Raw genomic sequence first — 26,044 nt, forward strand, 5'->3', positions numbered from 1 at the left:
AATTATTTCAAGTTTCACCAGTATGTAGCTTCCATTTCACAAGCTGTCAAATGACTAGTCGAAATGTCAGAAAAAGGAAATCAGTTCTGCAGAGTTTTCAGGTTTTGTTGTAATCAGTTAACAGATAACTGGCATACTCATGCAAAAATAATAATAAATGCTAGCACTTTACTAGTTGGTAAAAAGAGCCTGACTGTCTTGTGAACAGCATTAAGCTTCACGTGTTAAGTATGGCAACATCATGCAATACAACAAAATATCACCCTCTCCTTCCTGGGATGGTTTTGATGAAACCATCAAAGGCCAAGTGGGCCCTTCCTCACTTCTGCAGTGTAAGCACTGACCCTCCCTCCAGGAGCAAGCTCTTAGTTTAAGCACTGAGAGCAGCAACTATAGCAAGTACTGGAGACTTTGAGATACTTATTTGGTACTTATAAAAAAAACCCACAATGGCTATACTGTGTCAGAGGAAACCTACACTTCAATTTTGATAACATCTCCAAGGTGTGGCCCTTAATAGATATATATAGAAGAATATAAGAATGCAGCAGTCTTCTCTCTTTCTTTCAATGTATTAGGACTGTAGCATGCTTTTTTAAGGGAAGGGATGGTATTAAATGTGGATATGTCCATTACATACTTATGAATGTATGAGGTTCCCTCTGTAATAATTATTTTGTGATCAGTGGAAAATTATAAACCTCTTCTGATTCCAGGTTCTAAATGTCACCATCCAGCAGATAACAAAAAGGCTGAGCAATTCATGTCTGACAGCACACTTGTGGAGCAGGGTTAACTTTAAACATCAAGACTCCAAGGTCTTGATGTTTAAAGCTGATCTACTGACTCTGGGAGCTGATATTGCTAAAAATGTGTAATTGATCACCATCAATGCAGGATGTAGCCATGTTAATAAGATAATATTTAAAAAAAGAGATGCCAGAAGAAATTATACATTTGATTATCAGGGAAATTGCTAGTTCTTCCTCAGTCAGCAGAACTGTCATAAAGCAATGCAAGTTTTCTCATATTCCTGCTGGGGGTTTTTTGTGTGGTTTTTTATTTATTTTTTTATTTTTTCCTAAACTGGTGATTTGAAGCATACAAACTTTTGGAAATGTAACTATCATGTTCTGACTACCAAAGACCAGTGACAGAATGGGATTGATTTTAGGCAAAGCAAAACTTTATCATCAGTGTGACTTCATGTTACTTTTTTTCTATTTTTGTTGGTTAGACTTGCATTCATCCTGAAGGTTTTCTTTGTAACTTTTTTTTTTTCCAAGCAAAACCTGTATGGCAGTTACACCTTGAGAAAATAAAAATCAGCTTCTTGTCTAATTTTTTTTCCTTATACCCCAGGGGTATCAGTCAGATCCATTAAGTTGCATTTAAATTGCTTAATTTTAAACATTCATGATCCACAAGGCACATAATGAGAAGGAAATACCCCTCTACTGACAGCTTAAATGGATCTCTGTGTGAGCCAAGTCTGATGAGATTCCATTTTCTTTTGGTTTGCTTCTTTGTTCATGCGTGTGTGGCCTTACTGACCAAGTGAGTGAGTGCAGTGCCATTGCACACACTACTGAAACTCTTACCAGTGGAAATTAGATTCCATTTCCAAATCCCTTCACTGCAGTGATACTCAGTTAGGCTCTTTCTGCTGGTCTTTTAAATTAAAGCGAGTCATTGATGATAGACTTACTGCTCCCCTGGTAAATTTTCTTCTGAAGCCATGCAAGCAGGAGGTGATAAACCTAGGACAGCAGCTGGTAGCATTTTGTCAACAGAACATCTTTTTTTTGTTTTTTTTTACAAAAGGATATTAACCAGTTTCTCACATTTCTAAAGTTTTCAGTTTTTGTTCTTGCTCATTGCTAATACATGGAAAAGGTGGTTTTACTTGTCTTAGGAGGTTTATACTGTCATGTATAACATCCTTTGCCTTGATAGCATTGTGAAGTCACACATTGACAAAAAAACAAAAATAACTTCAGTTCCTTCCTTTCTAGAAACATTCTAAAGACAGAGACCATGCTGTTAAATTTGTACGATTAAAAATCAAGGGGACATGCACTTGCTCATAATTACTGTTGCTTTATTTCAGAGGAACTGAGCTTAAAATCAAATCTACTTTACCAAGCAAAAGCCACATCATATTTCTGAATCATGGCTGGTAAATGAAAGGGGGTAAATTTTAGGAAAAGTCAGATCTATTTTAGCATGAAGCAGTTGGATTTACTGCCTTCTGAGCATCACGTTTTACTCATTTTGCACAGTTTGTATTTCTGTAAACTGCTACAAACCACATGATAGATTCTTGATTACAACAGTTATGATCCGTTCTGATATTTCAACTCCTAATTCATGGAATGCAATGGAAAATTTTGGAATATAAAGTTGTAGTCTTTATTTCTCATACTCTTTCATTGTCAAATAATTTAATCTGTTTTATTCCATAAACAGTTTTCATTATATTTTATTTAGCAGCATGTTTTTATATGAGTTTATCTCCACATTTCACTTCACTATTTTTCCCATTTGTTATATGCAACTGCACAGGATTTTGAAATTAAAATATGATCCAGGTGAAGACTTGGTTTTATCTGTGTAAGTGGTAGCAAGTTAAGTGTTTGTGGTTTTTCTTGCTGTGTGGGTGGTGTGTTTTTCAGATGTTTTGTAATACATTGCTTCTAGTGAACTATTAAGAATTCAGTATCTTGTCCCATTAAGCATTTTTTTCCCACTAGAGCCAGAGGCTTGGATTTTGACGTTTGTACACTGATGAAAAGTTAATCTTTTTGGAGTCAACCTTATGACTAATTATTACAAAATATGAACCCAGTTCTGAGAACCTATAAGTCCCAGATGCAAATCTTGCTTTTTGTGAGCATTTCACTCTCACCAAAAGATTTCTCATCTTATCAGAATACACCTCACTTGATTTATAGAGTGGTTGACTCTGGAAATACTGAACATAAAACTTCCTTATAGAGATACTTTGATCCGTACCAAGTCTCCTGACTCAGTCCTGACACACTTGGAAGACACAGCAGCTTAGATCAGTTTTCAGTATTTTTCAGCCCAGTTACCATAGCTCTGTTCCTACATTTTACAATGAAGTATGTTCAGCTGTTTTGTCAATTTTTTCACGAGAAAAGATATGGAAGAAAAATTTAAACCTGATTATTACCCAGCTGATGTTTGAAATGTGGAGGCACATCTTTTCATTAAAATCAGTTAACCCAACCGCCTTCACTTTTTTGTATTTTCATAAGTGACAAAGTAGAGAAAATGTATGTGAATTATCAAAACACATTCACAAATTATTTCCATTTTGAGGCTCAGCTTCTCAACAGCCATTTGTCACTGTAGGAAAGAGTTATCTTCCAATACCATGGCTGGGCAGGAAATGTCTGATATATAAAATGTTTTGGTTTCTTGCCATGTTGGTAGGTATGCATGTTTTTGATATTGCAGAATTTTTCAATATCATGCAACCCAGACTGTGGAGAGTGCATGTATACTTTGAATCACAGAGAATTGATCTCCTGTCTTGTTTCAGCAGGTAAGTTATAGTGGAAGGGACAACATTCAAGAGTCTAATCTGTGTGAAGTGAAAGGGCTTTGCTAATGTGCTGTGCCATTTAAACAACATTCAGTGAATGTCACATCAAATCTTGTTGTCAAAGCAAGACAAGAAGAATCTATCTGATGCCTTTGTCAAAATCTGAGCCTTTGACCTCATGCTCTTTTGCCTTTGTAGGAATGCAGGTGCTGGAATGGAATGGCATCCCCTTGACTGGGAAGACTTATGAAGAAGTCCAGAGCATTATTATTCAACAGAGTGGGGAAGCAGAAATATGTGTAAGACTGTGAGTTTTTCCCCATCTTTCTGTTTCCATTTTTTTTGGCTTTTCATGGCTTTCTTTTTTTTCTTTTTTAATTTACAGTTGTTAAGGTGGAACCTTTGTTAGCACAAAACATCAGTGTAATAATAAGCAAGAGTTCACTGTGAGTGTGGGAGGTCTGTTTTTTTCTGTTTTTCTTTTAAAGTCATAAGGAAAGATAAACTGAGTGAGATACTAATAATTATACTTTTATAAATAATGATATTTCCATTTTCAGGCCACAATCTCCTCTCATTGACAAACATACAATTCACTGAATTTACTAGTGTTAGAAAAAGATGGTGATTTGGTAGTAACTAGAACTTAAGTGAAATCTGTATCCTTTAGATGAAAATCATTCAAGCATCATGAGAAATGCATAAACTTGCATTAAATTCATTAAAGATTTCACCTTAAAAGAACCTTTTCTTCTCAGCTCTTTAACAGCATTGCCAATATGTATCAGCTAAGAAGGGACCATGCTTGGGAGCTGCTTTCTGTCATGAACCACTATTCATTTACCTACTTAATACAATAATGAGGGTATGAGGAAAGAGTTTCTTTTGTCTCAGGCTTCTCATTGCTTTCTTTAGGGACCTGAACATGCTCTCTGATTCTGAGAACCCCCAGCACCTGGAGCTGCATGAGCCAGTAAGGGCAGGTGAGCATCAAGATGTTGCTTTGATATTGTGGATAGCAGCTGAAGATTTGATGTGATATAAGCTAGAATGTTAGCGTTGTAAGCTCAGGCATTACACCTCAAATATTGCCATGGGTAAAAAGGGAACCACACCTTACATACAAAGGCAAGATGAGGGGATCGAGTGCACTCTCAGTGTATTTGCAGACAACACCAAGCTGGTGCTGTTCTGCCGGAGGATAGGAAGGCTCTGCAGGGAGATCTTGATAGTCTGGATCAATGAGCCAAGGCCAAATGCATGAGATTCAACAAGGTCAAGTTCCAGGTCCTGCACTTGGGTCACAGCAACCCCATGCAGAGCTAGAGGCTGGAGAAGAGTAGCAGGAAAAGGACCTGGGGGTGCTGGTTGACAGTGGCTGAACATGAGCCAACATGTGCCCAAGTGGCCAAGAAGGCCAGTGGCATCCTGGGTTGAATCAGCAATACTGTGGCAGCAGAACCAGGGCAGTGATAGTCTCTCTGTAGTCAGCACTGGTGAGGCCATACCAAATTCTGTGTTCAGTTTTGGGCCCCTCCCAAGAAGGAAATTGATGTGCTGGAGCATGTCCAGAGAAGGGTAACGGAGCTGAGGAAGAATCAGGAACACAAGTCAGCTGAGGGAGCTGGGCGTGTTTAGCCTGGAGAAAAGGAGGCTCAGGGGGAATTTTCTCTCTTTTTACAGCTACCTGCAAGGAGGCTGTAGTCAGGTTGGGGTCAGTCTCATCTCCCAAGTAACAAGTGGTAGGACAAGAGGAAATGGCCTCAAGTTGCATCAGGGATGGTTCAGGTATCCTGAGGAACGTGCTGGGAGGAGTGTGATGTTTGTGGTGGGAGTTTTTGACTCCTCCTTGATGATAATTCCTTCATATTCACATCGGGATCCACTTGAGTCTCTTTTATGTTTTCTACTATACCTTGCTCTTTCCCCACTGTTCAACAGCTCTGCATTGCACAGGACTTGACTGGATAGTGTAAACTTTACATGTGATATATTCTTTTTCTTTTTCCTTCTGTTGCCCTTAAGGCTTACTTTGCCCAGTCCCTGAGTTTCCATCCCTTCTGGTAACTGACCAGTGAGTTGTTGGTGTCTGCAGGGCCTCCACTTTCATCCTGTGTCCAAACCTTGCAGCACTGCTGTCACCCCAGGCCTCAGAGGCTCTTACGAACTTCATTATTAATCTGGAGTCATAAATACTTCAACCTGCACAGTGCAATTACTGCTGTGCCTTTCTATGTCAAAATTATTAAGAATGGGCACTATACCATACCATTATACAATATAACTCAGGCAAATTTGGGCTGCAGCCATCCAGTTATTCAACAATCACTGTTGCAGCCAGACAAGCTAAAACAAAGCTCCCAGCAAGCTGCAGCAAGTTCAAATAACACAGAAGTCCTAAGGCCTGTGTTCACAGTCATAGAATTGTCAGTGTTGGAAAAGACCTTGATGAAAATACCTGTTAGCTTAATACAAGGTTTGTGGTCTGTTATGAGTGATGAAAATACGGTATTTACTAAGATACAGGGATGCAACAGTAGCAGCCAGTGTGAAGTTTTATGTGAGTTCTAAGATGGCAATGCTTTTGGGGGGATTCCCTTCTATTCAGCCAATACCATGACTGCAGGCTCCAGTCACTTTATCAGTCATATCTAATCTACCTTTGAATCAACGTGGACAATCTTACAGTAATGCAGCCCCTCAGCAAGCTCAGTGCAGATTAAAAGACTTTCACTCAGAATTTCATGGGTCCGTTCTGAGTTTTGTGGGTTTGTGGCTTCTCTTTTATCAATCAGTACATAAATTGTCTGAATTAAATCCTCTATTTGCTGATCATGTAACATTTCCCAGCTATTAATATACTTACCATAAAGCTACTTTTTGTTGAAAATGGATGTTATTGATAATAATTTAAAGAAAAGACTAACTCTGACATAGCTTTGAGGCAGAGCTGCCCATAATTATTTTCTTTGTGAGCAGATCAAAACCACCAAAGACATTGATAGACACTGAAATTGGGTTTTGAAAAGATAGATGACAGAATAAACAACTTTTTCTCAAAATGAGAAAGAACAGAAATAAAATTAAATTTTTCCACTGTTGCAGGCATGCTTCCTTTTAGTCTGGTAATTTTCTAGTGGTTTCTGAGTTGGACCAGCTCTGTAGAGTTCCTTCTGCCTGCCAAGTCAAGTCTTGCCATTACCTCTGAGGTTTGGCAGACTGGGCTTTGGAAAGGAACAATCTCCATTCTCTCTGAAAGAAAATGAATTAGAGCCAAACAGGCGGGATAAGAATAATGTCTTGCTTTAAACCTCTTATACTTCTGAGAACCTGGGAAGCAAGCTGTGCCTAGTATCCTTTTAACTCTATGCAGTTTAAGGCATATATGGAACTTATTTGACTTTGTTTCTGTGTTAGATGGAAATTGCTGTCTCCAAAGGGTAAATTCTTCCCACTCATTCCCAGGCAGCAGGGAGGGCAATCAGACTCAGATGTCTTGCATAGGTGTGAGTAATAAGGCAAGGTGAATCAGGGCTTTTATTCTTCATTCATTTTCATTTCATTCTACTTTGATTAATTTGTGGTGCTAAAGTTTTGAGCTTCTTTCTCTTTATTTTTGTATAAATTATCTCAGAAGTAGAATTCAGTTTTATTGAATGTCCAGCTGATTTGAAAAAAAAAAAAAAAAAAGAAAAAAAAGAGATTTAAGCTTTTTACAAGAAAGTTGAGATACTTGGTGAGCCTGGACCAGTTCCAAATATTGAAAGACAGTACAGTCCAGTCTTTAAATCTATAATTTGCTCCAGTATGATTCAGCATGATCAGCAAGGCCTATTTTTCTTCAGCTAGAAGTACTTTCTCAGGAAGCTTTCAAGGTAAGCAGCACTAGTTGACAGAAAGACTGGAATTGGAATGTCAATGTTGTGTGAGAGATGTTTATTTCTATAGGTTGCCTTTTGTGCCTTCAAAGTATACAAGCAGATGACATGAAAAATTGTAAAGATCATTATACTGTCCCTGTACCTTGGCAAGATGGATTTGGATGTGCTGGCAATTATCAATACAAAGCTCTCTTACTTTAATCCAGTAGATAAAGCGAAGTCCCCGGGGGTTGATCCCAAGCAGCTGGCTGCAGAGCTCCAAAAGGTTTCTCTACAGCAGTCGCCTCTGGTTGCTTCCTCAGGAGTGGAAAAGGGTTCTCATGTCCACTCTGGAACCACTTCTGCCACCTCCAGTGCTGTTCCTAGCCCTGGTCAGCCTGGTTCTCCCTCAGTGAGCAAAAAGCGCCACAGCAGCAAGGTAAGAAACTTCTCAGATACGCAGCAATAATATTTAATGACAGGAGGAAACTGCCTGTGTACCTCCTTTAGTATAGCAAGAAATTACAGCACATGTTGGTGAACTCATTTCCAGGACAGTTATGAATATTACTGTTAAGATACTGAACTTGGACATAAGGAAAGATTATGTGATTTATTCAAGGTAATAAAAGATTCGTCCATCTCTAAAAATAATTTTTTTAGCTTAATATTATTGGTTTTAAACAAAATAATTGTCATTTGCTGTCTTTGTTGCTCTTGCTATTTAAGAGCATCCTACATTATGGTGAGGTACTAATTCCACTGAAGAAACTGATATTACTAAGACCATAATTTCCCTCTCTCTACTAAACTACTGCTAGAAGTGTTACAAGATATGAATAATCAGAGCATGTCTCTGAAAGCCAGGGAAAGAATGAAAATTAAAGTTACCATTAAAATGTTTTTTTCACTAGCTAATTCCTGTAAACTTGCTAAGCATAATTTCTTATTTTCTTTGCCACATCCTGTCCATTTTTCAGCTGAAGTTCTTTCTCCTTGTGCATATGCACACCTGAAAAGGGAAGAGTGGGAATTTAGTAACATTTTCTCCCAGTTGAAACTGAAAACTAGATCATAAAGTAATTTGTCAGATTTTTGCATTTTGTGTCAAAAAAGTTGAGACCTGAAGTGGAAATCAATTCTGTGAAGACTGCATTTGCTTAAGCAATTTGCAAGAGTGCTGATTGCTATCCTGAATATCCAGCTTCTCACATTCTTATTGTTAGAGGCAAAGTTTCACATTGCAAACAGAGTGCTTTCTAGATATTTATTAATCATCATCTTTATTCCTTCTTGGGACTGTCAGATTACTGTTGCATTATAGTTATGTTTTTATTTCTGTCCTGTTGGAGCTATGCCTTTTAATTGAACTATGGATGAGTTAGGTGCTGCACAAACCAAACCCAGCAAGTGGTTTGCTCATTTCAGATGGTTCTTCAATATGCCAACATAACTTTCATGTGAGAGGAAACATAAAAAAACCCTTTCATCCAGCAATTTAGCACTAACTGTAAAGATATTTATTGATCAGTTTGGCTTGGATAGTAATTCTGTCTTTCCACAATACCTATAGATATTTTATGAACTAATTCAAGTATATGATGCACAAGTTACATCCATATGTCAAGATTTACTGGGCCTAACTTCAGGGATCTGGCAGAATTGCCTAATCATTAAGTGAATAGTTGGATTCATTGCAACATACTCTGGATATTGTATACATCTACATATGAACTAGTTTGCCATATGCATGATTTTTGTCACTGAGAATAATGTACTTCTGAAGTACAATTCATGAGACTGGGTGAAACCTGCCATGGCAGTGCATGGAGAGGGCAGGGCTCTTGGCCCATGTCACTATCTGCTCTGAACCCCCTTTCATTTGGTTAGATGAATGATGCTCCTAAATTCACTGCACAGTGAATGGCCATCCATAAATCCTTGCTGTGCAGTGTATCCTGGAGAGGTGCCCCTCTCTGTCCACATGAGGAGACTGGGTTCCCAGCTTTGGCACTGTAACAGGTCACCTAAAGTTAGATGCATAAATTTAATTTCCTGTTTCAGAGAGGATTTAGTACTCTTTTATGAAAATTCAGCTGGAGGCTTATAAAGATGAAACAAAAAAAATATTAAAACTATTGCCTTCATGTAGGAGATGCAAAACCCAAAACTAGTCAGGTAAATATTTAAAACATTCTTTGCTTATTTCTGAAAATCGTGTTGAGAGGCATTTCTTTCATAACAACCGTGGCTCTTGTTGACTTGTATAGTTTCTGTTCATTGACTGCAGGCCAAGTTTATAATGGTGTTGAGCTCTGTTTGAAGAGAAAGCTCATCCTTTCTGGAACTGCTCTTTGCCTTGGGCTGACAGCATTTCTAGGCAGGCTGCAGCCCTGCCAAAGTATCATGACAGACTAAATAGCCAAACTGCCTAGATCTTGTTTTGCAACTGCTTTTATTTTTAGCAAGTATTTTTTTAAGCTTTTTGTATAGAATATACACTCTAGAAATGTTGTAGGAGTCTCTTTGATATTCTGCAGTGCCAATTGTCTCACATTTAATGCTTTGTCTGATTGCTGCAGAGAGTGATAGTGCATAACATCAGAGCCTGGCATTAACAAGTTTCACCTCAGGGTCATGACAATCTTCTTCAGCAGGTGTGATGGCATTACAAAGCACCATCTCTTACACAGGGTGTGTGAATTCATGCAAGGAGTCTCAAAAGAAATTAGAATAAACTTAGATTAGCCATCTCAAGAGGGATTTAACCCTTGGAAGCTTTGAGCTCACTATATCCTGTGCAGATCTGTTTCTTTTGTAGTGTAAATGCATGATCTGCATATGGTGCAGATTACATCCATACAAATGCCCTACAGAAACATTAATTGTCTTTGTATCTTGAAGAATGGGTTGTTTTTATTAATTCCTCAGATCCTTTAGCTCCTAGAGAATTCAGCAGTGAAATACTTTTTCTTCTTTTCAAATTAATCCTCACTGAGGCCCTGATAAAGAAAGATACTTATTTGCATCTCTGCCTTTCAATCCAGATCCATTTTCAAGGTTGACCCAGCTCTGAGGTGGGGGTTAGACCAGATGACCTTGAGAGGTCTCTTTCAGCCTCAATTATTCATGTTTCTTTCAAATATATAGGTAGTTCTTCATGGTCAGTTTTAAATCTGCTGCCATCAGAGAGAAAACAAAATATTTAATATACTGAATCGAAGCCTTGTAAATGAATACAGAGATTCAGTAATGATATAGAAACATTTATTTTTACAGACTTCACTTTACAAACTCCCCTTAAACCACCTTTGGAAGTCCCCATACAAATTTGTCATGCCCATTCCCTTTTCTACGAACTCCTTCTACATTATCTGCACTAATACATTCCATATTACATGACAGGCAGAGTGAACAAACCCATTATTCTTGATATTCCAACTTGTGAAAAATGAGAGCATTTAGACTATTTGACAGTGGTTTTGTAGCCACAGCACAGCAAAAATAACACCGTGTTATTTTTGGTGTTGTCAGTATTGTCAGTGCTAGTACAGCCTGAGGTCAGAACTATTAAGTATAATAAAATCCATTTGTAAAGGTAAAGTATGAGAAGTATAAGCCATTTAAGCCCTACTTTGAAAGTTTGCATGATGCTCAGGTAGCTCTCTGTCTTTGCCAAAAGGAGGAGAAATTCTCTCTTTGAAGAGTCTACTAAGGACCAAAGAAATTTTAGGAGTAGTTTGCTATCAATCTAAAATTTCATTTCAGATTTAGAGCATTTTATAAACTATTGATGACTTATTTTAACTGTTAGAAAGAATAAACTTCTTTAAAAGCTTTTTAAGGTACCAAGAACAGCTGATTTTAAAATATTCTATGAGAATTATTTTTAGAAACGTGCATTTGCTGAAAAATCAAGTTTGGTTTTGTTTCTTTTCTGGAAAAGCTTGTGCTCATAAAGAAATACATCTAGAGGGCAAGGTAAATCAGTAAACCAAACAAGAGTAAGGCAACACAGGACAGTGAGCATAACCATAAAACAGGCAGATATTGGCTAGTTTTCTCCTATGTTTTCATTGTGCTAGTGTTTGGCTGGGATTTTTCTACTTGGTTCTGGTCTGCAGATCTGAATGATTGAAGGGATGTTTCTTCATCACAAACCTGAAAAGGGTAGTGCATCACCTTAACTTTAGGCTCTGGTCTGTGTGACGTGGGCCCTGCATTGGCCTAATTTAAAACAATTGATACCCAGCATCCTGAGAAAGTCTCTAAGGGTTTTCTTGGAGTATAGGGCAGCACAAAAGAGGCAGATGGGTTTTACTCTTCTCAGAAAGCAATAGAAATACTCAATGCAGAGAATAATGTCAGGCAGCTGCTCACATCTGGAGGAATAGGAAAGGATGGCTTCCAGATCAATCTTCAGAGAACAGTAAGTTTGTCCTTGTTTGCATCCTTTGTTTTCTGCTGCATCAACCAAGGAAGCAGATGTGGAGAGAATGCAAAAATATTCAAATCCTGCTACTGAACCAGAGCTTTCTTGCTTGACTGATGGCTTGCAGATTAGAGGTAGGTCCAGGGTGGCTCAAGGGCACCAGCGTTTAACAGAACAGCATATTTTTGTGAGTCCAGGATTCTAAGCAAGTGGTCATATTATTTTCCAACTGCTAACAAACAAGAGGGAGGAAAAGGGGAGGGGGGGGAAACATTAAAAATTTTATTACTTTTTGTCAAATCCTCAGAAAAGTTCAGTGATAAAGAACAGAGAGGAAGGGGAGGACAGAAAATTTAAATTTCATGATACAGAAAGTGTGTGGAGGAATTCGAAGATGAAGTGGTATAGCTGAACTGATTATCAGAAAACACAGAATAAAGCAAAAAATTGCTTGCAATTGTGAAACCCACTTATACCTGTCACTTAGTTTCAGTACCATTCTTTCCACTCCTTTAACCCACTTTCGCCTAAACTCAGTTTTAAACTAGTGTAACTTTTACCTCTCTCTGATTTTCTCATATTGCCAGAAATATGACTATGTTTTACTTGACATTGTATTTTTTTTCTCTTGGCAACATTCACTTTTGTTAGAGTCAACGCTGTATGTCTTTTTCTCCCCATGCCTCCGTGTGTGACGAATCTGCTCAGACTATAAAGATTTTGTTATTCAATTGTTTGATTGATTCTGTACCTGCACAAAGGCTGAACAAAATGGCTGGACTAGACTTTAAGTGCTGTTAAAATACCATAACTATTAGTTTTGAGCATAACAACTGGAGACAAACAGTTTTTAAAAATTTGTGGCAATGCATAAGCATAAACCACACCTCTTAAAAAAGTTAACTTTGAAAATCTATTATTTCCAATATGTATGTGAGCATATTTATAAGTGTGTGTCTATGTATTTATTTATGTATTTTTAATTTGGCAGCCCACAGAAACTACAAAGTCTACTTCCCATCCGATCACTGGAGAAATTCAGGTAAATATGTATTTTTGCTGTGTACATTGCTGTTGCTACAGGCTGCATTTTCTGTGCAATAGGTTTGCAGAAAACAACCTCCATCAATTGATTTCTTATTCAACTCCAATCCTTAAAATGTCACTAATGTAAGTCAGCTCTTCATTTTTGCATCTGTCTTTAATGTTGACTTGTGAATTACAACCAGAAGAATGGAAAATGCTGCTATTCCTAAAGGGGCTAAAAGCACAGTGAAATTCATTCTAATCCTTAATCTTTGGCCACTTATTGTGGTTTTCTTCAGAAATTCCCAATCTGTTTACATTGAAGCAAGAACTATTGAGGGTTTCTTATAGTGCAGTGTATTTATTTCCATGATATACCAAGTTTATGATTATCCCTTATGTAAATTGACTTTAGCTTTTTTAAATAGTGGAACACAGAACAGTAGAATAACTGACGCCCTACTTCTTTTAGATTTCTGGGGCTTTATTTCCCCTTTAATTAACCTCTCTCTTCTATAGTAGCACTAAGTCTTTCCATACAGTATTATAGCATCCTGGTCAGGCTTGGGCTCCAAGTAGGCAGGATGTGTGTAATTATCACTCAATAAGCTGGCTATTGCTCAGAATAATATCAAGGGTTCAAATTTCCTTTGTTTTTTCCTGGTTGGAATAGACCAATGTGTTTCTCTTTTGTTTTTCAAGGTCCAACATGATCATCTAGCACTTTATTCTAGTCAAAAGAGAGAGAGAGACAGAAACTTCTAAAATGTGTTTATTTCCACATAGAAGTCTAAAACCCATTTTATTCAAAGGGTTTGGGAGAGACAGGAATTAAAAGTAACAAATAATCCTACTGTGTTTTAATGAATTCACTAGCTTCAAATCAACTATGACAAGCACCTTGGCAACCTTATCATCCACATCCTTCAGGCGAGAAACCTTGCTCCAAGAGACAACAATGGCTATTCGGACCCCTTTGTTAAAGTTTATCTTCTTCCAGGGAGAGGGTAAGTGTAGGAGATATTTTAACGTGAACCTTCTTTTAATTTAGGGTTTGCTGCTTGCCCTTAATAAACAGAACTGAAAGCTATTGCTATAGAAAATCCAGGTGCAACACCAACAGAAATGGTGAATTTTTAATATAGAACCAGATCCTATTCTCAGGAGAACTGGGAATACTTTGCTAATGACGTTAGGAACTTTATTATCATTCTTGTAGATTTACTTTTTTTCTTCCATGTTTCCTTTTAAAAATTATAATACATGCAAAAATATTTAAAATAACAACAGAATCTATGGAAATATAATAAATATATGTAGTACTTTTTGTAAAATTTTTGTAAACTTTTTTTTTACTTTTTGTAAACTTTTTGTAAACTTTTGATAAAACCACGTGTTAAGCTTAGCATGGAATGATTGCCTCAGCTCAAGACAATCTGAATTTAGGATAGATTTGCAAACATGCAGAATTAAAGTATTTGAGATAAATTTAATGTTGTAGTATAATACTAAAGGTGAGAAATACTGATCAGAAAACATTCTCTCCATATGAGTTATATGGCATTTTTTTTAAGATCTAAGATGACGGTTTTAGAAATACCAGTAATTTTGTATCTAATGACTGTACAAATCACTAATCACTTTTTCACAGACCATTGCTTTTTTTAGACTGTAATTACAAATAACTCATTAGTGTTTCCTTTAAAAGGTATGTTTCTGTATGAGCAATATTTTAACTATTTTTTTCATCCTGATGTTGCAGAATGTCATAGGTATGTGCAGAATGCAAAAGAATCCTACTGACTTCGGTGACATAATAGATGTATCTAAAATTAAGCTGTTGGATCAGACTATAGATTGCAAAGACAAATTCCTGTAAACGTCCCTGCTTGTGCAATCAGACTCATCCTAAAAGACTCTTAGACTGGGACCATGCAAATAAAAATCTGTATTTCTCTTGTATTCAAAGTAACATGAAAGTGGATGCTAGGGTCACGGTTCAGCATTTGGCATACAGGCAAGCACCATTAAATGCATCAGTGGTACAAATAAGGCCATGAATTTTCTTTCGTAGCTTATTAATTCTAGCTATACAGCATTCAATATTGTTCAGTGGCACTGGGCCCAAAACTATTACTGAATATAATGGAAATAGGTACTAAAGCTTGAGAGGTTTTTTAATGCACATAAGAGTGTTGTAAAATGCTTGTCAGATCAATCTTGCTGGGAATTTTACAGGTACATTCACTGAGGCAGAAATAAGACTTTGAACTAAAGATCTGTTCACTCTATAGAGGGTCTAAGCCAGATCCAAGTTTAAGTTTAAACTTGCTGCCAAGTTATGAAGAGTTTGGATTTTAGTTTTATTTAGGTTCATTATTTTAAAACATGGCACTCGTACAGTTTGCATGTAACTTGGGCCTTTGGGGAATAACGAAAAGGAAGAGCTTCTTAAGAGTGCCAAACTTGAATTGCTACTGAGTAACTTTTATCTGTAGTTCAGTCCATGCTAGTCTTCTTATTCTTCCTAATGCCTCTATTTCCTTTGATTCTGATACTAGAAACTACCATTATTCACATTTTCTTTCATCTCTGTTCTCATTTTCTCTCACTGCTTCCTCTGTGCTCCTAACTCTGTAAATCCTGGATGTGCAGACAAGTCATGGTTGTCCAAAATGCAAGGTAGAGTTTACTATCTTCTGAATTTATTTTATTTTTTGTATGCATGAATGGTACTATAAGCCTGTACATTGACATATAGATTTCTCTTGAGTTCTGATGGCATGCAATTGGGGTATGGTTTTGCTTTTCATTTTCTAATGAGGTCATTTCCAGGTCAGGAGGAACTGGAAACAAGTAGTTAATGCTCCTTGATGCAGTAATATTCTAGGGCCAAACTCTGAAGACAAGAAAAATTTCTTCTGAAATCTATAAGAATTTAGTTCAGAAATATCTAAAACTTCATTCTCACTCACTGAACGTTGCAAAATAATTAACTGTGAACTTGTATCAAGATTTTGAATGGTGTTACTGCCGAAAGAGAAACAGGCACTATTAGGTAATAAAATGGAATATTTATTTACTTGCACATAATAAACAGATCTCTATCATCTGTCTGGGCTGCGGGGAACTTCCAGTGCCCCTTGACTACCGGGAGCTTTCCCGTGCATGGTTGAGCCCCCGGGCACGGCCATGGCAGGAGAAAGGAGAGAGAAGGGGAGCTTTGCTGGCAGGTACTGCGCCCCCATGAAAGAGGAGAGGGAAGCTTCAGAGCACACAGAGGTTTACCGTTCCAGGTTTGGGGGGACGAGGGGGGGAGGGGGCAGCGGGGAGGATTAGGGTAGGGTGTGGAGCGGGCCGAGGGGGTCCACCAACCGGCAGGAGGGAGAGCAGGACAATCCCGTATGAAATGTCACAGGAGAGCAGTGTGCCTGAAGATATGTGGAAACACAGTGGGGGAAGGATAAGGTCAGGGTGGATAGTGGGTTCTTTTAGAATAGTGGGGGTCCCAACAATGTTGGGGCCATGAAAGGCACCCCTGCCTTGGATGGGTACTGGGGTCAGAACAATTGCTTTGTTTGTCTGTCTGTTTTTGGTTCACCTCGGCAGTTTGGCATGTTCTGGATATATTTGCTTTGCTCTGTTACATCCTGAAATGGTGGACAGAACAAAGGGTTGTTCCTGGGTATCTCCTTCAGTTTGTTTATAGATAGGCGATAATAAAGTAGGAAATGAAAGACTTGCCCAAAGAGTTCTAATAGGAACATAATCTCTGTACCCCTGTGTGGTTGCGAGCCATGTGGTACATGCCTCCAGTAGGGTCGCCCATGCCAGACAGATCAAAACCGTAGGACCAGATTTAATACGTTCTTGGGCAGGATGAGCTCGTTAGCCTTCTGGCAGTCATCCTAGGAGAAGGACAACTCCAATCCCAAACCCGGGCAGATGGAGCTCACTTAGCCCTGTAAGGCCATCCATCTAAGAGAAGGTCACTCTAATGAAACCTACGTCCTGAGGACCTCACTGCCACCGTCCAAGCTTGCTCAGCCCTGGCACATAAACCTCAGGATTAAAGGGTGCGTTCAGTTCCACGCATACTGCATCTCACCTAAAAAATCCATTACGCAGGCTTGAAGGCTTTACCCACATGCAAAAAGTCCTGTAGCGACGGGCAAGGGTCGAAACAGCAGGTGAAAGGTGCACTGGAAGCCGCAGACCCAACCCTGCATGCAGGCGGTTCAGGATATTGGTCATTTGAGACTGACCGGAGATGACAGTCTCTTGGGGCAGCACCCTGAACGACCAAGCAGCCTTTCTAAGGACAGCACTGCTTGCTCCACTCGGAGAGGGGCCTAGAAAAGGTGGCCTAGACAAAACTCATCTCCACTTTCACCCGGTTGGTTAACCGCAGACCAACGGGCATCTTCTTCCAATGCGGTCGCACAAAGATCAAAAGACAAAGGCATGCACCTGCCTCCAAAGGTGTACCTAAATTAACTCTAGCATGTTGGAACATCAGAACCATGCTCGATTCTGCGGATAGTGGACGTCCTGAGCAACGTTCTGCCGTAATTGCCCATGAGCTGGCTCGTCTCAACATCGACATTGCTGCTCTCAGTGAAGTTCGCCTTCATGAAGAAGGCAGCCTCAGAGAGCATGGTGCCGGTTACACCCTCTTTTGGTCAGGTAAGCCCAGAACCGAAAAACATCTCTCAGGAGTTGGCTTAAAGATCAAAAACTCTATTGTTCCTAAACTCGAAAATCTGCCGACAGGTCACTCTGACCACATTATCTCCCTACGCCTTCCACTAGACAACAAGCAACATGTTGTCATCTTTAGTATATACGCCCCAACTCTCCAAGCTGACCCTGCTGAAAAAGATAAATTTTACACTGACCTGTGCCTCCTTACCCAAAAGGTGCCTGCAGATGATAAGATCATCATCCTTGGTGATTTCAACGCCAGGTAAGAATTTTGAAGCCTGGAAAGGAGTATTAGGCAAGCATGGTGTTGGAAACTGCAACGATAATGGCCGACTTCTGCTAGAATTCTGTGCAGACCAACAGCTCACCGTCACTAATACTATCTTTCAGCAGAAAGATAGTCTGAAGACAACATGGATGCACCCCCATTCTAAGCATTGGCACCTCATTGATTATGTCTTGGTGCGACAGAGAGATGCCCGGGATGTCCACCTTACCCGCGTGATGCCCAACACAGAATGCCAAACAGACCATCAGCTTGTGTGCTGTAAACTCAATTTCAATCTCAAATTCAAACCTAAAAGGGGCAGCATCCCAAGGAGAAGACTCCAAGTTAACAATCTCCAATCAGCCACAGTAAGAGACAGATTCCAGGCAAACCTTCAAATTAGGCTCGAAAACCATTCCACAGTTTCTGCAGATTCCTCTTCTGAAACAATTTGGCACCATATTAAAACCAGCATCCTGCAATCCTCTGAAGAATCCTTAGAGTTCTCCCTCAAGAAGAACAAGGACTGGTTTGATGAAAACAATCAAGAAATCCAGGAATTGCTGAGGAAGAAGAGAACCGCCCACCAAGCACACCTTGCACTGCCATCCTGTCACGCAAGAAAAGCAGCCTTCCGTCTCGCATGCAGCAAGCTCCAACAGAAACTCCGTGACATCCAGAACAAGTGGTGGATCGATCTAGCTGAAAAAACTCAATTATGCGCAGATTCAGATCACAAAGGTTTCTATGAGGCCCTGAAAACAGCATACGGGCCTACATACCAGGTACAAAGCCCTCTACTCAGCGTTGATGGTCAAACACTTCTAACAGATAAAACCTCCATTCTGAATCGATGGTCTGAACACTTTCAGACTCTCTTCAGTACCAACCGTGTAGTCCAAGACTCAGCAATTCAGTCCATCACACAACAACCGGTGAAATGCGAATTGGATACTGCCCCCACTTTATGAGAAACTCTCAAAGCCATACAGCAGGTGAAAATCGGCAAGGCAGCTGGGGTTGATGGAATTCCACCTGAAGTCTGGAAACATGGAGGCCTTGCACTCCACACCAAATTTCACGAGTTTGTGGTGCACTGTTGGGAACTAGGCAAACTACCATCAGACCTTCGAGATGCAGTCATTATCACTTTGTATAAGAAGAAAGGAATTAAATCAGATTGCTCAAATTACCGTGGTATTACTCTGCTTTCCATTGTTGGCAAAATCCTGGCAAGAATACTCTTGAACAGACTAATACCCGCTATTGCAGAAGGAATTCTTCCTGAAAGTCAGTGTGGTTTCAGAGCCAACAGGAGTACCACAGACATGGTATTTGTTCTCAGACAACTGCAAGAGAAGTGTAGGGAACAGAACAAAGGTCTTTATGTAACCTTTGTCGACCTCACCAAGGCTTTCAATACTGAGAGCAGAAAAGGTCTGTGGCAGATTTTGGAACGTTTAGGTTGTCCCCCTAAATTTCTTAAAACGATCATCTCACTCCATGAGGACCAACACGGCCAAGTCAGATATGGCAATGCACTTTCTGAGCCCTTTCTAATAAAGAATGGTGTGAAACAAGACTGCGTTCTCGCTCCTACCCTATTCACTGTCTTCTTTAGCATGATGCTCCAAAGGGCCATGGCAGACCTCGATGATCAGGACGGTACCTACATTCGATATCATACTGATGGAAGCCTATTCAACCTAAGGTGTCTGAAGGCCCACACCAAGACCTTAAACCATCTTGTCCGGGAGCTGCTCTATGCTGATGACGCCGCCCTTGTTTCCCACACAGAAGCAGCTCTGCAGCGTTTAACATCCTGCTTTGCAGATGCTGCTGAGCTCTTTGGGCTGGAAGTCAGCTTAAAGAAGATGGAAGTCCTCTACCAACCTGCACCTCAGGAAGCCTTCCATCATCCCCATATCACCATTGGCCGATCAGAGCTTAAATCAGTCCAGCAGTTTACTTACCTAGGTAACCTCATCTCAGATGGTAAGACTGATGGGGAGATAGACAACAGGTTAGCAAAGGCATACAGTGCTTTTAGAAAACTCCATAAAAGAGTATGGCGTAATAAACACTTGAAGAAAAGCACCAAGATCAGTGTTTACAAAACCATAGTGCTGTCTATTCTCTTCTACAGTTCTGAATCATGGGTTGCCTACCGCCACCACCTGTGACTCCTGAAACGCTTCCATCAACGCTGTCTCTGTACAATCCTAAACATCCACTGGTCAGATTATGTGACCAATACATCTGTTTTAGAACAAGCAGCAGTCACTAGCATTGAGGCCATGTTGCTGAGAACACAACTGCGATGGGCAGGGCACGTCTCCAGGATGAAGGACCACCACCTCCCTAAGATCTTGCTTTATGGTGAACTTGCCTCCGGCTACCGCATGAGAGGAGCCCCGAAGGAAAGATACAAAGACTCCCTGAAACAACATCTCAACCTTGGCCATATTGATCATCATAACTGGTCTACTCTGGCCTCAAACCGGGAGGCCTGGAGACACACCATCTTCAACGCTACCATTTCCTTTGAGAACGCACGCAGGATCACTCTCTAGGAGAAAAGACAACGCAGAAAGAATCGTATCCTGCTGAACACACCACCTAAGGAGTCCTTCTGCTGTGCCTTTTGCAATTGGACATGTCTGTCTCGTATTGGCCTCATAAGTCACCAGCATGCCTGTAACAAACGTGGATAGTGCCTTCCTAAATCTTCGTTCACGAAGCCTAGCCATGATCATCTGTCTGTTTCTTTGTTACTAAAATTATTTAATGAATGTGTTAAAACTACACATTTTATATGTGTATTCTATTAGACTTTTTTATACAGTTATTCTATTATACTTTTTTCATTGTACTTTCAGTTGTATTATGTATTAATAACTTCTAATTAAGGAATCAGAGAGAAAATATAAAGAAAAGAGATATGCAGTTTCTATCTTTTCACACAGCATACTCTGTGAATTTCAAGTGTAAATTTTTTTATACTAGGTATGCACTCGTTTAATGAGTGCATTTTATTAAAACATCTCCATCTGTTAATCACAATTGTTGGGGAGAAGGCACATCAGTGCTATGAACTTAATGTATTTGCCAGATCCTTCCCTTCAGAGGTCTAAAAACCTTCATCTGTCATCCAGCTTAGCCTGGTTCTGCAGCTCCCTAGCAGTAGCCAAGGTCTCCTACTTCCCTCTTCAACAGATCCAAGCCATAGGTTATATGGATGTGGGCTCACACCACCCTTACAGTTCAGATCCAAATACTCCAGGGACTTCACTGGAAATACTTCAGAGTTACTGTGTGAAAAACACATTTACCTTTTGTCACTTTCAGCTATGAAACTCAACACTACATGAATCACCTTCTCACATATTTCTGAAAAGAATCAGGAACTTTGAGATGAAGTTCTACTGTTGCAAAAGGAGATCCAAGAAAGGAAAGGGAATATATTGGTGTCATTTTCTCGGTTAAGTGAACAAAAGGTCCTTTCCTACTTTCTTCAAAAAATGAAAGTATATCAGTTCCTTAAAACCAGTAGATCACAGGACATTTAGACAGGATACTTTAGGCAGGGGACAGGTTTGTCATATGGAAGAGTGGGAAAAGAAGAATATTGAGGTGTTTTAAAAAATTTAACTGCATTACTGAATAGTGTTTGCCATCAAAATCTAGTTTTGAAAAGGATTCCGATTTTGTATTTCAGCTTTCCTTCCAAGACATGCACGAAAACTTTGTGTGAATTTCCTTTCTATATGCTCTTGGTCCCCCTAGATTTTAATTTATGCTTACCATTCTATGCTGTGTCTGATAGAACTCATTGAACTCTGGAGAGCTTCTGCTTTCTTCCTATAAGCAGAGGTGAACATATAGTTTTTTTCACAGGTCCCAATAGCCTTCACATTTTTCAATAAACTGGAAGTCAGTGGATAGCAAGATTTACAAGCAAATAAAGTGTTTAGAATGACTAGAGAAAAAAGTAAGAGGAAAAATCGCTGCAAATCCCTTTCATTAAGAGATATCAGGTTAGTATGACCACACCCTTATGGAGAAAAAGGCCACCAGACACATCAGAATAATCAGATGGGAACAGTGCACAGTTGAATTGAGTTTATAGAGTGAAACTGCTGGTGCTGAGATACCAGCATTGACATATATGTGCCAGTAAAACATATGCGTGCTTCACACAACCTTAAATCAGACCAGCTCCAATCTGGTACCGTGCACGGCACACCATTAGTGACTGATTATATGAGTCCCTGGAGTGCATCTTCCCAGTTAATCTCATATGAAAGGAATTAGTTCATTAGTTCTGAGACCATGCCACAGTGTGAACCAAAAGAGTTAAATCAGAAGTGAGAAGTAGAGAACAGTACACTATCAAAAGTTAATGTAGGGGAACCATAAAAGAGTTTAACATGGCATCTACAAGTCATTTTGTCTCACTGCTGGAGAAGAGTCCTGGGAACATTTAATTTAATAAAAGATATAGCAGGTATATACTTGTAGATGGACAGAAAGAGTTTACCTTCTATCTTGTGGGGTTTTCAAAGTATGAAAAGCTTCTCATGTTCTTCTGCAAAGCTTTTTTGATATGTCCATTAAAATGTATATTAAATTAAAATTGGAATGAAAGCAGTTCTGACATCAAAGCTCACAGATTTAGATGAATCCATAGTGTACTGCTTTCTCCAAACTCAGGAAATGCAAAGCACAATCGAAAGCATTACTGATTCTTTTTTAAAAACAGATTATGCAGCCAAACCTTTTGTTCTTGGCTATCGATAAAAAAAAAACAGGAGCTTGATGCACTTTTATGTTTCTTTCCAGTATAGTTAGAGGAATAGGCAGACAACAGGATCAATAAGAAATTAGTGCTTCTATCATTAACAGGATATTAGTTACCTTATGGCATTCATTAAATGTTTTTGTGAGATGGGATTCCTATAATTAGAGGTTACACCCTATAAATATAATGAACCCGTGCTACTTAAAAGTGCTAATAGGAGAATGGTCTTGGAAAAGAAATCAATGCATTATCACCTCAATTTAGAATCAGAGCCCAGCACTTACAATGAGAGGACAAAGCGTATGCGCATGTGCTCGCTGATGCTTTATCTTGAAATGGTTTTAGGCAGAGAGAGCCTGCTGAAGACTCAGAAGAAGTTTTAAAAGACAATGTCAGAAAAGCGTACCAAAGAAAAAAATCCCAAAGGCTGTCGTTGTCCTCTTGCAACCCTGAATTGATGCAGAAATGGAAGACGCAGTTCTTTTCTTTTTCTAGTTTTTGGTTTGTGGGTGGTTTTGTTGCATTAGAGCTGAAAGAAACAAATGATCGCTAATGTAATGTTTTCTCCTTTTGTTGAAATTCAGTGCTGAGTACAAGCGGAGGACTAAGTACGTTCAGAAAAGCCTGAATCCTGAGTGGAATCAGACGGTCATTTATAAAAATATCTCCACTGAGCAGGTGCGTGACTGGTGGTGCTGTTCAGTGTCATTTGCTGCTTTATTATTGGTATGGTCTGAAGTGCTCACTGTGGGGGGGGGTTGTGCTACTGGCAATTCTGTGAACCCCCATAAAATCTTACTAGATTTAGGAGAAATTCCTTGCCTCTGATAGAGTTTACTATATCAGTACTCTTTTCTTGCCCTTCTACACATAAAAATGGTAATTGGTGGGGATTACACTCATAATCGTGTCATAAGCATAGATGTGACAATTTAAAAAATGATAATGTAATAAATTAATGAGGGAATAAATTAAGACTGTCACTCTTTGTTCCAAAAGCCATACAAGCTCACACAAAGCACAGGTTCCACAATTTTTTTATTAAAAAATATTTATAAAATGTAAATATACATTTTTTTATTTATTAGCAATTTACCTTAATGTCTTGAAATATGAATCACCTGAAAAAAGTTTAGAATATATTTAATTTCCTTGCTATAGAAAGATTTAACTCACATCTGGGAAAGATGACTGTGGAGTCTTATCTGTTTCTTCATGGCATCCTAACTCCAACTGACCTACAGGGTTAACTGAGGCAGAATAAAGCAATTTTTCTCCATCCCCCTTGTAAAAGGACTTTTGACCATTTGAAAAAGATATATGAGCAAAATCACGATCAGTTCATTTGTTGAAATTACGAAGTATATTTTATAGAATACTGGATCTCTAGGAAGTCCTGAATATTTTTACCTTTCTTGCTATTTTCTTCTCGATACTTCCAACTTCTCTTTTCAATGCCATTTATTCTTTCAGCAGTTTTTTTTAAAAAAGCCCAGAATAACCAGACTCTACAGCGAACAGATTTCTCAATGCTTTTAATATACTTCTCCATCATGACCCCAAGAAGTCAATATTATCTTCTGAACTTAAAAATTTGTTATTCTTTCTTCTTGTTTGTTGAGAGGAATGTAGATTAAGATATCCATTTTTTGCATGGAACAAAGCCCTGCCCACAGAGGGACATGCATGGTTGCTCGTGCAATCTATCCATGTGAACTTAACAGGCAATAGCTCAAATTTACTTCAGAGGTGTCCTGCTGTAGGTCGTGGTTATGGTTTGATGGGATTTCTCACTACTTTATGCAGGCTTTTATAAATGATAGCTCATTGCCAGTGAAAGCATCAGAAAAAAAACAACTGTGATGTTTACTGAGTTGCAATATAAACCCTGGGTCTTCTGGGTTTGGTGAAAGGATTCAGTAAGTCTTAACAATATCTCCAAACTGAGCTTTCCATTTAAGACAGGTTCTTCAGTTTCCTTACTTTGTTTTGAGGTTCTGCTGTGACATTTCACAGAGCTGTCATTAAGAGTACTTGGGTGTTGTACATTCAGTGGCTATTTCATGCTTCAAAACTGGATAGTGATATTAATCTAGGATTTCTTGGACAGTGTTTTTTACAACAAAAAAAATCTACTTATATCTTTGATGCCCGATTTTGGACCATTACTTGATGACATGTGCCTTTCTTTGCATGTTGAATTCTGAACTTTTGCTTCTAATAGCAAATCTCCTCCTTTTCCCTTCCTCTGAGACTCATATTCAGAGCTTATGATTGTGTGCAAACTTACTCTGAGTGCCACATATGTTCTATATTTCGTCTTCTTGACACACAGAAGTGTATGCAGAGAATAGTGTTTCCTTCCAGACCTTTCCATGGCTTGTATCTACTGCTAAGATAGTGATGTGAGTGATTCTTCTGCTATAAAATTCCATGTCCTGGCTTAGAAAATATACAATAAAGCACATTTCTAAATCACCAAATAACTCCATGCTGATGATAAGTACCCTCTACAGACTGAATAACTATCACAGTGCAATAGAGCATCATTTGTACTCATAAAACTCACAAATGGAGATTTCAAAATAGTTGGGAATATAAACAGAAGTACAGGACAATAATTGTGTTCAACTGAGAATGAGCATTCTGTTCACCAAAGAAGCAAAACTGCATCATACACTAAGCTACATGGAGTTAACAGTCATATTTTAACATAAATTCATGAATCTTTATAAATAGTATTTCTTCAAAGAAGCATTTCTTTTCACTATATGGGTTGCTTGCTGACAACAAGTAAGTATTATTAAATATTTCCTAATATAGTCCTTTTAACGTCACTGTCTAGACTTTAGCTGGTTGTACAATTTTTCATTTTCCTTTCCTCTTTCATAATCTAGCTGAAATTAAACTGAAAATAATTATGGGAAATAGATCACTCTTTGAAATGAAACAGAGTTTTTCAAGGTCAAAATGATTAGTTTTATCACGTAACAAATTCTACTTTGACGATTGGAGAAAAAATAAATTAAACTGTGAATATTTAGTCATTTAAGGTTTTTGTTAAGTAATAAAGTAAAGATAATTACAATTTGAGAGGAAGGCCAAGTACACATGTTACAAAACTTGTATAATAATTGCTCAAGTTAAATACCTACTCAGAGCATGAAAGAAAGCGTTAGAAGAATTTAAGGAGAAGATGATAGAAGATGTAAGTTCTGTTGCTGCTCAAACCATTTGTATAGCTTGTCAGAAAGCAAATAAAAGTATTTCTTAAATGATATAATTCAATACAACAAATAAGTTTTGCTGTAGTTTATGTTAATTAAAGTAATATATTAGAACGAGTAATTTTTTTCAAAATCCTTGAGTAATGTAGGAGCCT

At 38.6% G+C, this 26,044-nt stretch overlaps 1 protein-coding gene across 8 annotated transcripts in view; it reads left to right on the forward strand.

Moving 5' to 3' along the window:
* The window catches only part of PCLO (piccolo presynaptic cytomatrix protein), a 351,079-nt gene that overhangs the window by 246,689 nt on the left and 78,346 nt on the right, over window positions 1-26,044 (forward strand). For 6 of the 8 annotated variants that reach the window (XM_051795271.1, XM_051795275.1, XM_051795277.1 and 3 more), the window contains exons 11-17: window positions 3,770-3,878; window positions 4,487-4,554; window positions 7,659-7,870; window positions 12,855-12,905; window positions 13,766-13,896; window positions 15,545-15,571; window positions 23,247-23,340. In XM_051795271.1, coding sequence (XP_051651231.1) covers window positions 3,770-3,878; window positions 4,487-4,554; window positions 7,659-7,870; window positions 12,855-12,905; window positions 13,766-13,896; window positions 15,545-15,571; window positions 23,247-23,340 — 692 coding nt within the window. Of the gene's footprint in view, window positions 1-3,769; window positions 3,879-4,486; window positions 4,555-7,658; window positions 7,871-12,854; window positions 12,906-13,765; window positions 13,897-15,544; window positions 15,572-23,246; window positions 23,341-26,044 lie in introns of those variants that run through there. The other 2 variants (XM_051795273.1, XM_051795279.1) reach the window with 2 other exon arrangements.

Source organism: Manacus candei, unplaced genomic scaffold (genome assembly GCF_025592945.1).
Source record: "Manacus candei isolate 608988 ecotype Guabito, Panama unplaced genomic scaffold, ASM2559294v1 h1tg000042l, whole genome shotgun sequence".
Lineage (NCBI taxonomy): Eukaryota > Metazoa > Chordata > Aves > Passeriformes > Pipridae > Manacus > Manacus candei.